General features: G+C 38.3%; 1 protein-coding gene across 2 annotated transcripts in view; it reads right to left on the reverse strand.

The window, feature by feature from the left end:
* LOC144755038 (uncharacterized) overlaps positions 1–12,263 on the reverse strand; it is a 446,749-nt gene that overhangs the window by 44,056 nt on the left and 390,430 nt on the right. For both annotated transcript variants that reach the window (XM_078643488.1, XM_078643489.1), the window contains one exon: positions 12,014–12,065. In XM_078643488.1, coding sequence (XP_078499614.1) covers positions 12,014–12,065 — 52 coding nt within the window. The remainder of the gene's footprint in view (positions 1–12,013; positions 12,066–12,263) is intronic.

Below are 12,263 nucleotides of genomic sequence, written 5' to 3' on the forward strand. Positions count from 1 at the left end.
CAATGTGTAAACTTGGACCTCTTGGTAGGAAAATATACCCTAGCAAAGGGAGGGTCCCTACACCTTTGCATCGTTGATCTCACCAGTAGTTCTTTTGACCTGGTAAATCACGATAAACTGTGGCAAACACTGGTTGAGTTAGGCGCCCCCAAAGATATTGTTATTTACTTGTCCGGTTTGATATAAAGGGAGAATGTACGCCGGACTTTAGGGTAATTCATGGGATAAGACAGGGGTGTGTCTTAGCTCCCCTTTTATTTTCATTATATATAAATAATGTTGACCCTTTTCTGCAGAACTTAAAGGCCGATACCCAAAAGGTAGGTGCTCGTCCCACTCCAGTACTCCTTTATGCGGACAATGCCGTCCTTTTTTCAAGGACGGCAAATGGTCTGCAATGTTTGATAGAGGAAATGTGCTCATTTAATGACTGAAAAGGATTTAAAGCTGAATTTAACAAAAAGTTTCAGTATGGCCTGTGGTAAAAACAGAACAAGGATTAAAAAGCATTATGTGGGTGGCACCGTAATTGATAGAGTCTCAAGTTTTATGTATTTGGGTTTACTGTTTAATGAAAATGGTACTTGGGGTTTGCATATTAATCTATCAAATTTAAAATGTATACGAACAATAGAGGGTATATTTAGATTTTCTACAAAACTAGGAAATAAACCCATAAGGGAAATGCTCACCCTATATAGAAGCAAAGCTATTACAACTGCATGCTATGGTGCAGCTCTATGGGGAAGAGCTAACACTGTAACCCTTCAAACACAAGAGAACACGTTTTTAAAACGTTTACTAGCAGGTACAAGCTCTACATCAAATGGTTTAGTCCACAGAGATTTCTCTTTTCCCTACATTAGTGATTTTATAAGAGCAGCTGGTATTACTCCATGGAATGGGATATGGATGAGAGAAGAAGAAAGGTTTACTAAGAGTATAATACTGGATTGCCTGACTCTAGATAATAGCGGAAAAATACAGTGGCTTGAATATATTCAAACTTTATCAAAAAGTTGTAAATTGACCCTAGAGCGTAAATAACCTATGTCTATACAAGAGTATAATAAAAAAGAGTTGAAAACAAGGCTTATTACCGCAATGGATTTGGTAAGGGATGATGAATCAAGTACGAAACAAAGTATAATCTGTTACTATGAGCGCCCACTTTTTATGGACATACAACCTTATCTCATCAAAGTAAGAAATACCCAACATAGGTTATTTTTAACAAGACTAAGACTCAGTACCCTACACTATCTAGTTGCATTCCCTAAATCCAGTAAAAGGTACCATATTTTACTAAATTGCCCATGTGATGGAAAATCTCCTCAATCCACGCTGGATTTCGGATCACTGAAATAATATCGACGGACAGAATATCGACTAGCAAAAATATCGATGCCAAAATATAGACAGACAGAATATCGAGTTTGTATCTACAAACAGGTAAGTACAAAAATATCGAGTCCAATATATTGTTTACAAAAATATAGTTTATTAAAATATCGACTTTATTAAAAACGGTATTAAATTAATAGTTAAAATTAATTACTAAAATATACTTAAAAATACTTAAATTAACTTATAATAATTAAATAATTAATGAAAGTTATAAAAAATATTTCAATCATATTTGTTAAAACATATATATATAGTAACAAAATATAATTAAATAATATCCAATATTATTACCGTACAATAGCAGAAGTGTAAAAAATACTATTCCCACTCCAGAGAGTGCAACAGTAGGGAAAGCGTTGGATAGCGTAGGGGTAAAAATTACTAGTCCCACTCCAGTGAGTGCAACAGTAGGGAAAGCGTTGGATAGCGTAGGGGTAAAAATTACTATTCCCACTCCAGTGGGTGCAACAGTAGGGAAAGCGTTGGAAAGCGTAGGGGTTAAAATTACTCTTCCCACTCCAGTGGGTGCAACATTAGGGAAAGCATTGGATAGCGTACGGTTTAAATTACTATTCCCACTCCAGTGGGTGCAACAGTAGGGAAAGCGTTGGATAGCGTAGGGGTAAAAATTACTATTCCCACTCCAGTGGGTGCAACAGTAGAGAAAGCGTTGGATAGCGTAGGGGTAAAAATTACTATTCCCACTCCAGTGGGTGCAACAGTAGGGAAAGCGTTGGATAGCGTAGGGGTAATATTTACTATTCCCACTCCAGTGGGTGCAACAGTAGGGAAATCGTTGGATAGCGTAGGGGTAAAAATTACTATTCCAACTCCAAAGCGTGCAACAGTAGGGAAAGCGTTGGATAGCGTAGGGGTAAAAATTACTATTCCCACTCCAGTGGGTGCAACAGTAGGGAAAGCGTTGGATAGCGTAGGGGTAAAAATTACTATTCCAACTCCAAAGAGTGCAACAGTAGGGAAAGCGTTGGATAGCGTAGGGGTTAAAAATACTATTCCCACTCCAGTGAGTGCAACAGTAGGGAAAGCGTTGGATAGCGTAGGGGTAAAAATTACTATTCCCACTCCAGTGGGTGCAACAGTAGGGAAAGCGTTGGATAGCGTAGGGGTAAAAATTACTATTCCAACTCCAAAGAGTGCAACAGTAGGGAAAGCGTTGGATAGCGTAGGGGTTAAAATTACTATTCCCACTCCAGTCAGTGCAACAGTAGGGAAAGCGTTGGATAGCGTAGGGGTAAAAATTACTATTCCCACTCCAATGAGTGCAACAGTAGGGAAAGCGTTGGATAGCATAGTGGTAAAAATTACTATTCCCACTCCAGAGAGTGCAATAGTAGGGAAATTAAATACTTCATATATTATTTCAATAAATATAAATTAATATCTATACAAAATTAATTAAAAGTAATTACCAATTTAATATAATATAATAATTAATCAATTAAAATTACTAATTAAAAATAATTATTTCAATTATTTACCTATTATTACAAATTAATTACAAATTAACAAATAATAATTTAACATTTAAAAATTAATTAACAATTATTTCGAATTAAATACAATTAAATAAATTGATTTATTTAATTAAATATAAATAAATAACTTCCCACCCTATTCGCCTATAAATCCACAACCTGCTACAGAAAATATATTAGTAAAATTAACATAATTAGCAATTAATCAATTAATTAAAATTGATTGCCAATTAAATTGTAATTAATTACCAAATATAAATTAATTAATAATTAATTAAAATGAATACCAATAAATACATGTACATATTTAATTAATTATAATTAAATTACTTCCCACCCTATTCCCCTATACACCCACAACCCACTACAGAAAATAAATTAGTAAAATTAACATAATTAACAATTAATCAATTAATTAAAATTAATTGGCAATTAAAAGTTAATTAATTACCAAATATAAATTAATTAACAAATAATTAAAAATTAATAACAATAAATAAATTTACATATTTAATTAATTATTATTAAATTACTTCCCACCCTATTCCCCTATAAACCCACAACCCGCTACAGAATTAAATTACGCAAAAATTAAAAAATAAAAATGTCATTAATTAAAATTATTTATAACATAAATACACACTTTTAACACATATAATAACATAAAAAACACTATAAAAAATTCAATATTATCAGAAATTCGATAATTTTATTAAACTATATTATATACTTCGATATTTTAAATGTCTATATTTTTAACATTCAATATTACATTACTTACCTTAAAAACGATATTTTTGATGTCTATATTCTGTCCAGTCGATATTTTGTCCATTCGATATTTAAAACTCGATATTGTGTCCAGTCGATATTTTGGAGTCGATATTTTGACTGTGCACCCTGGATTTCTTATTATTTTGTAATTTTTATAGAGACATTCGTAAACTTGTTTTGAAATCTCTTTTTTTAGCAAATACATTTTATTACTATAAACAAGCTTTTAACTTTATCTGCAGCTTGGAGAATAATAAAATCATGAATGCTGCTTGCAACTTTACACAAATGTCTATAAAGAAAAGAAAGACTTACTCCTATTTAGATGCATTAACTTATGAATAATATGATGATTGACGTTGGAGTTATAATGCCATTTATCCAAAATGTATGATATATGGAATTGAATGCACTATATGCACTTTTGAGAAGTTTTTTAAGACTAATGATTTTAAAAGATCCTAATGAACCTTACTATTGATTTCCTTGGATTACTAACTAAAAATGGCCTGTATTTTTGTAAAATAATTATGAGAATGTGTAAGAAACATGTTTTTATTATTGTTATTAGAATGCTTTTATGGTCATCATAATGTACTGGATAAAACTTTTTTGATTTGATTTGATTTGATTTGATCCAGAGGCCAATATATCCAGCACATACAATGGCACAGTTTCTTGTAGATGCTGCCTGGAGACTTGGCCCTATCTTATCCAGCAATTCCACAATAGACTCCCTCTTCAATCTGTAAAACTGATGAACCCCTCCTCTCTGAAGTCAATGAGGGATATGCGTTGGCAAAAAATGTATTCCTTCCTTCTTCGTTGCCTCTGTTGTTATCACAGTGCTACTCCCAATTGCTGTATAACAACCTCCGAGGCTCAGTTGAGCTTGGCAAAGTGTTCTGTGATGATGAGGAATTGGTACAACAGCCACTGAATAATTTCCCTAGCCTGGGTTACTGATGCTCAGCAATTCTGGTGTATGTCTAGCTTTGCATGGCAATTGTACATTACACATGATGCAGTACTACACTTTTTAATATCACTGCATTATGGTTGCGTTGGATTTTGCAAAGGAATGCCTATGTTGTATATATTTTAACCTGGGTGACGCAACAGAATTCGGGGCAGCTATTGCACCACAGAATACTTTTAAAAAAAACATGCATTTGAATTGGATGTGTAGCTTTTTTAAATATGACTTAGTGCTTGCTCCGGCCCTGCGTCAAATTTATGATGCAATGATGGCACCAGGGCCGGACTGGCTACCGGGTGTTTCGGTGTGCTGCCGAGCTGGGGCTGATTTTGTTGATGGGGACCTGTGTGTGCTGAAAAACATTTGTTTTGCTATGTTTATTTCGAAGCACTCGCAGGTCCCCATCAACAAAATCAGCACCCAGCGCAGTGAAATAAGCCCCCAGCTCGGCAGCACAACAAAACGCCCGGTAGCCAGTCCAGCCCTGGACGGCACAAACCATCGATAAATATGCCCCTTAGTTCCTTGACTTATCCTGATCAAATTTTCAGATCAAGAAGATAAACAGATAAGACGTGAGAACCAAGGGTTCCTGGATTGCCATCATATATCAAGCATACCATTCTTTAGCCTCAGATTAATTCCTTGGAACAACTGTGTTGGAAGAAACCCTTTTCAAAAATGGTGAGGTCACCTACTTATCACTGACCTGTGCTAAAACATATTTTTGACTGGGCTTGTCCTCCTAGGCATTCACACCACTGCAACTGGTATGGTAAAAACAAAGAGAAAACCCTCTTAGAATCACAACTGAGGATCAAGAATGCACATTACCAGATGGTGAAGCAGATACAAGCAGGGCTTGCAGAAGTTGCCGCCCCCCCCCCCCCCCCGTTTATCCTATAGATTTGTCTAGGTGATTTTAATTTACTTCCTCCTTGTTTTCCACATCTTTATCATGTCCAAAAATAAGCAATAGACACTTTAAGAAATTGAAGGATAAGAGTAAATCTTTTCTTTACTAATTTTACAAATTTAAAATGGTTGACGAACTTATATTTCATGACTACTATCTTCACAACACCAACATACAAGCGCTGCGCTGTGAATTATTATGGTTGCCTGCAAGAAAAGACAACTTGCTTGGCATGACACACCTGTGTCCCACAAACCGCAGAATTATTTGTTGCTATTGAACAGGATAAACTCTTTCTTCCTCACTGTTCATATGTGTTCTGAAATTTTTTTTTTTAAAGCATTAACCTGAGTCTTGGGAGCATGCAGTTAATTTAGCTGATAAAGCATCAGTACGGCATATTATTATTATTATATTTCATGTTTTGTTGTGCTTTGGCTGCTTTGTACTGTGCATTTGACATCTAATCCTGTTTTCGTTTGATAGCTAGGTCAAAGAAGCCATTCTTTTTATTCATTTAGAACAGTATCTCCAATCAGTTCCTGCCGGCACCGCATTTACAGGTAATTTTCAAGATGATTTTTTATTTGCATTTAAGAAATAAATGCTACACTTTCTGCCATCTATTTGGATGAAGGCTCTTTGAAACACTAAAATAAAACAACATACCAGCTACAAATGTCTGCCACCTGGAAACAAATGCCCATGCCTGGGATAATAGTAAATGTTTCTTTTGAATCTTATTTTTCCTGTCATTATTTTCCCACTCGGGCTAACTGTGCACCTCGGGGATGATGAAAGCATGAATGGCGCTAATCTGCAATTTCGGCCCCCAGGTATTCTGCAGGTGCATGTTGAATGATAAGTGCTAGAGTATAAATGGAGCACTTTCATTCAGTGCTACGCGGTTAATTGTTCGGGAAAAAGGAATCTATCTTGAAATCAGGATGAGTTGCTGCAAGGATTTGAGTCAGGTGCATGAAATAGAACGTCTTTGACAATGGAGATACAAGATAGCATGAGTTAAACTTTATGCATCAGAAATAAAAAGCTCCTGGAGAACCTGTTATATAATATTCATATCTGTGAAGTAAAATCAATGTTTTTCAATGGACGCTGATACTAACGAGATTCATTATTTAGCAGAAGATGGGACTGTCAAGACTGGTTCTAGTAGCAACCCTACCTCAGACGCACCGCAATTTCACCTTGACTGTACCTTTTGAGATCTAAATAGGCATCTTCCCCATTCAATGTTACATCAGGCACATTTTGTACTAGGTGTTTGTATTTTACTGGAAATTGGTAAGCTAGTTAGGAAGCATGTCATTTAGGCAGAGTTTTCTGCAGAGGTGTTTGAAGTTCCTGGGCCAATCAAAATCCTAATTCTTCTTTGGAGATTTGTTGTGCAGAACTCAAAAAATGTGCTTCTAGTTACATCTGAGTGGTGTCTTGGTGTCATTGTTACACGATTGATTTCAACGCAGGAGAGACAGGTAACATGCCAACAGTTAGGGTTGAATCAGAAAGAGAGCCATGGTTCTCAGAATACAGGAATTCCTTTGTTTGCTAGTGTCACTAAAACTGCTATTTGGCCAAATGTCATGTCCCAGTGGTATGGCAATAAGTGCCACTTTCAAAGTGCACGTTAAACTCTATCTCCATACTAGCATACTATGGCCTGATTTATACGTGGTGAGGTGAAATGCATGCCCTAAATTCCAGTGAGCGAGCAAAGTGAACCTCATTTCTTCTGGAAGGGTTTAGTATGGTGTTCTCTTGAACATGCATGCAACAACATATCACGAGCTGGGGAGGCATGAGCTAATAGTGCATTGTTCAATATTCTGTAATGTAAAGGGGAGTCAGTTGATGCTGTGCTGCAGTCTAGATGTGGTGTATTGAATAAACCTAGACCTAACATCTTTTTTGTATGCATGCAATTTGTGGCACACACTACATTTGGCGATGACTGGAGAGCGTGCCCAGGTAAAGGATAGGATGATGCGAAGGAATAAATGAAACAAGCAAAAGCTCCTGCAGAGAAATCCCAATTAATCCCTTACATCACACACCCCAACAGCTGCCATAAGACTTGTCTGGTAGACGTGGGATGAAGAGATGAGCTGGATACAGGGGAGGGCGTGCTGTGTAAAGCACACTTGTTGCCATTCATCAACCAGGTATAGCCCCAACATGGGGCCTGACGGTCGGGCCGGAAGAAAGTAAGCAAGGCATACCCAAGAGTTTGGCAGTGCATCGCTAATAACTATAAGCTCGGTCAAAGCGAGAGCCTGGGGGACATGTTTATTTACGATCGAGCCAGCTCCATTAAAGTGTTTAGCGCGTGGGACTAGAACACATCTTCTAGAGGGAGAAAAAAAAAGAAAAAAAAACAGGCGCCACATTAGGTCAAGGGAAAGGCCAGGGAGCATTTTTGGCACAGCAAGTAAAGGAAAAGATAACAAGTGAAATCTGTGGGGAGTGGCCAGAGAAACATATATATTAAAAAAAAGAAAAAAGTTGAAATTTCGATGGCTGATCAGATATAGAAACACAATTTATTGTATTGGAGTCCTCATGCCTTTACTGTGTCTAAAGCCCAGTGATAGGCACATTATTGATGGTTGGCTAGTAAAGGACCTGCACCTACAGGAAAAGATGATACAGTTGCAGTTACAGGCACACCAGATAAAGGGGATAGACTTTTCAATTTGTGGGTGAAATTGACATAGGAACATTGGACTAAAAATGCAGAATGTTATTCCTTCAATCTTTTTCTTAAATAGTTTGAGGAATCCTCCAATCAAATGGAACAAATGAAAGAAAACTTCTTTGAACTATGCAAAAGTATGTGGAACTAATCTAAGTGTAGAAAAAAATACTCTCTTTAGTTACACTATTTGGGAGGTAGGGGGACAGGAAGTATTAGAGAACCTTCCCAATTTAACTGTGGAGGAGGAAAGGAACCTGAATGAGTATGAGATGTGTGTAGAGAAGTTGGATAGGCACTCTCTTTCCCAAATGAGCACCATAATGAAAATGGAACGATATAACTTTGGTTAAAGGGAATAAGGTGACTCAGAAACTATTGAGGAATATGTAACTAGTTTAAGAAAACTGGCAGTACCTGGAAATGTGGGGGTTCAATAGATTAGATAATAAGAGACCAATTAGTTCTTAGACGCAGTTGTGACAAGATTAGAGAATAACTTTGGCTTAAGGATGAATCTCCTTTAGGAGAAGTGATGCTCATAGCAAAGATTGTTGAGCATATTTTAAAATGCATGAAAGAGTTGAGGATTACAAAGCAGGAGCGAGGTACGAAGAAAAAAGATGATGATTCTGTAAACGTGGTCAAAGTGAACAGCTATGAAATAAAATGAGAGGAGCAAGTTTAAGGGTGAATATTATAGGTGTGGAAACTAGGGTCCCTGAGGAAATGACAGTGAAAGTCCAGCATGTATGTATTGCGACTTATATAGCGCACGTATCACCCGAAGGTATCAAGGCGCTTGCTTAGGGAACCCGTACTGGTATTCCCCTGTGAGATACCCCGGCAGGGTATCCACAAGGTGAAAGCCAGGCATCCCGCCGCGAGGGGCCGTAGTGGAGATTAAGCAAGCTATTGCCCAGAGTCGCAGAGTGTGACCCCGTGAGTCGAGTAGGCACCAGAGCAAGAATTGTCGAGTCCGTGGAATTTTGAGCCCGAGACCCGCCGAGGTGGGGAATCGAACCCTGGTCCACGGCCGATCTCAGCTTCCGGGTCTGCCGCCTCTAACCACTGAGCCACGCTTCTCCACTCTCCATGTGTGTGAGGAATGAAGGGTATTTTGGGAAGTTTTGCATGAGTATGGAAAGAAAAGTTGACCGAGATAAGAAGGTTCATGATGTGCAAAATTTAGTTTTTCAGGCGAATGATATAGTGTCTTCATTTTCTAATAATGTGCGTGTGAGTGCTGGTCATGAAAATCCTTCGAGTTGGATAAAATTAACAATGTTGAGCTTGCTCATATCTCACTATTATCTTTAAGAGGGTGTTTGATGTAAATGTTGTCCACCAAGTACATCTAGCAAGTTTGGATATTTGTCCAGGTGGCTATGGTGCTTCACCTATTGAAATGGAGGGTTTCTTTACAGGAAACATTAAATTCAAAGGGCTCATACATGAATCTATGTGGCAAACAAAGAGGATAATTTAATTGGATGCTTTCACCAAAACTTTTGGGAGTCAAGTTAAATCCAAATGCGGTACTGTGGGTGATAGTACAAAATATACAATCACGTGCAGCAGAATTTCTAAAAGAATTTCCTCAGATATTCCAAGGAAATTTTGGTTGTCTAAGAGGTTATAAAAAACACATTAGGTTGAGAAGAAACGCAGTGCCTGTAGTAGTTAATATAAGACTGATACCTATAAGTGTTCAAGATAGTGTAAGTAGTGAATTGTAGAACTTAAGTGTGGAAAGGATGACAGAGCCGGTTGTAGCTACAGGATGGTTGGTCCCAGTGGTTGTCACCAAAAAAACAAATGGAGATATTCAGCCGTTTGAGGATTTTAGAGCACTGAATTATGAGGTTGTATTGATACATTTCCTTTTCCAAATATTCAGGAGCTGATTGCAACGTTTGTACCGCTTTGTTCGCCATAAGTTGGCAGGGTATGCTCAGACGTGAGTCCCTTGCTCACTTTGCCACTGGATTCAAGCAAGCCAGGCTGAAGATGGCTGAAATGCCAGAAACCGGTCCTCGGAAGCTTGTTTCCGGTCCAGGGAAGGCATGGCTTGGCAGTTCGGGCTGGACTGTTCCCATGAGGCACAGGGTCAGACTGTGTTGCATATGGCCATGTCTGAACTGGGGTCGCAGAGTGGGCTAAAGAACGGTGATGGATTAAACCCAGATCTGTTGACTGGGTGTGAGTGTTTGATTGGTTCAGATGCTCCGTTTATCACCACCCCCTTTTGTACCGCTTTGTTCGCCATAAGTTGGCAGGGTATGCTGAGACGTGAGTCCCTTGCTCACTTTGCCACTGGATTCAAGCAAGCCGGGCTGAAGACGGCTCAAATGCCAGAAACCGGTCCTCGGAAGCTTGTTTCCGGTCCAGGGAAGGCATGGCTTGGCAGTTCGGGCTGGACTGTTCCCATGAGGCACAGGGTCAGACTGATTTGCATATGGCCATGTCTGAACTGGGGTGGCAGAGTGGGCTAAAGAACGTGATGGATTAAACCCAGATCTGTTGACTGGGTGTGAGTGTTTGATTGGTTCAGATGCTCCGTCCATCACCATCCCCTTTTGTACTGCAACGTTAACTGGGGCCACTATATTCACCACCCTAGATATATCATTAGCTTATCATCAAACTGAATTGGACAGAGTCTTGCAAAAGTTAACAGCATTTATAACACTGATGGACGCATATAAGTAAAAAGATTACCATCTGGACTTGTATCAGCTGAGTTAGTGTTTCAGAGGGTGGTGTCTGAAGTGATGAAGGACCTGAAGTGAGTCAAATACTATCAGGATGACCTGCTTATCTTGGGAAGGATGAGCAAGAACATAACTTAAGAGTGAAAATGGTTCTGGAAAGGCTGTTGAGTTTGGGGGTAACTCTTAAAGAAAAGAAATGCAAATTTAGTTTGCCGGAAATGTACTATCTAGGACATTTGATCACGGCGTAAGGAGTTTTACCAAAGAAGGATCTAGTATAGACCATTGTGAAAATAGATGAGTCATAGAGTTGGGAGGAACTGGTGTTGTTTTTAGGAATGTCTGAATTGCACGATAAATGGGTCCCAAATTATACAAGAAAAACTGGATGTGAGGACCCTGTTAATAAAGAAAGTCAAATTTGTTTGGAGTGAAGAGTGTAAAATAGAGTTTGAGGTGGTGAAAAATGATTTAAAAATGCACCTAGTCTGAAGGCTTTTGTTCCTGGTGATGAAACAATCATAAGTAGAGATGTGAGCCAAAACAAAGGGTTTTGGAGCAGTTTTGATTCAGAGGCAAGATGTAAGGAGGAATTGATTGCCTGCACATCTAAAGGTTTGAAAAATTAGGAAAAAACTATTCAGTCATTGAGCGAGAAGCTTTGGACATTTACCGGGCATTGAATAGGTTCAAGAATTGTGTGTAGGGTATGAACTTTATAGTTTGATAGGATTACAAACCCTTAAGGGAACTTTTTTTTTAAATGGTCTGGATGCTATATTAGCGCAGATTAGAAGGTGAATCATATCCCTACAAGATTTCAGTTTTACTGTTGAATACAATTCGAGAGCTAAGTATTACTCTGCAGACTGTCTCTCTTGATTAGTGAAACAGGTGGGGAAGGTCACTGAGTGTCCACAATAAATACCATGCCGAGTCCCCACACCTTTGCCTGACTTCGAGGATATGTCCGGGAGTAGGAGTTTGAGGTCTCACAAATCCAGATGATCTTACCTGCCTTGAAGCTTGCCGTGAATTCCCACTTGGCTGATTCTCCATCCAGCACCTGAAAGAAAAGAGCAACAACATTAGAACCAGAACTCAACCTTGGTCTTCAACTAGAAAGATGGTCAGTGCACTGAACCTAACAATGAACAACAGATAATTTTATTTTTTGATCATCAGAAAGACTCATGCAGGACGTTTACTGCTAGTTAAAGGACTGTGTGACTTTCTAAAAGGATTGAGGCATTTCTTTCCTGAA

The sequence above is a fragment of the Lissotriton helveticus genome, chromosome 5_1 (genome assembly GCF_964261635.1).
Source record: "Lissotriton helveticus chromosome 5_1, aLisHel1.1, whole genome shotgun sequence".
Classification (NCBI taxonomy): domain Eukaryota; kingdom Metazoa; phylum Chordata; class Amphibia; order Caudata; family Salamandridae; genus Lissotriton; species Lissotriton helveticus.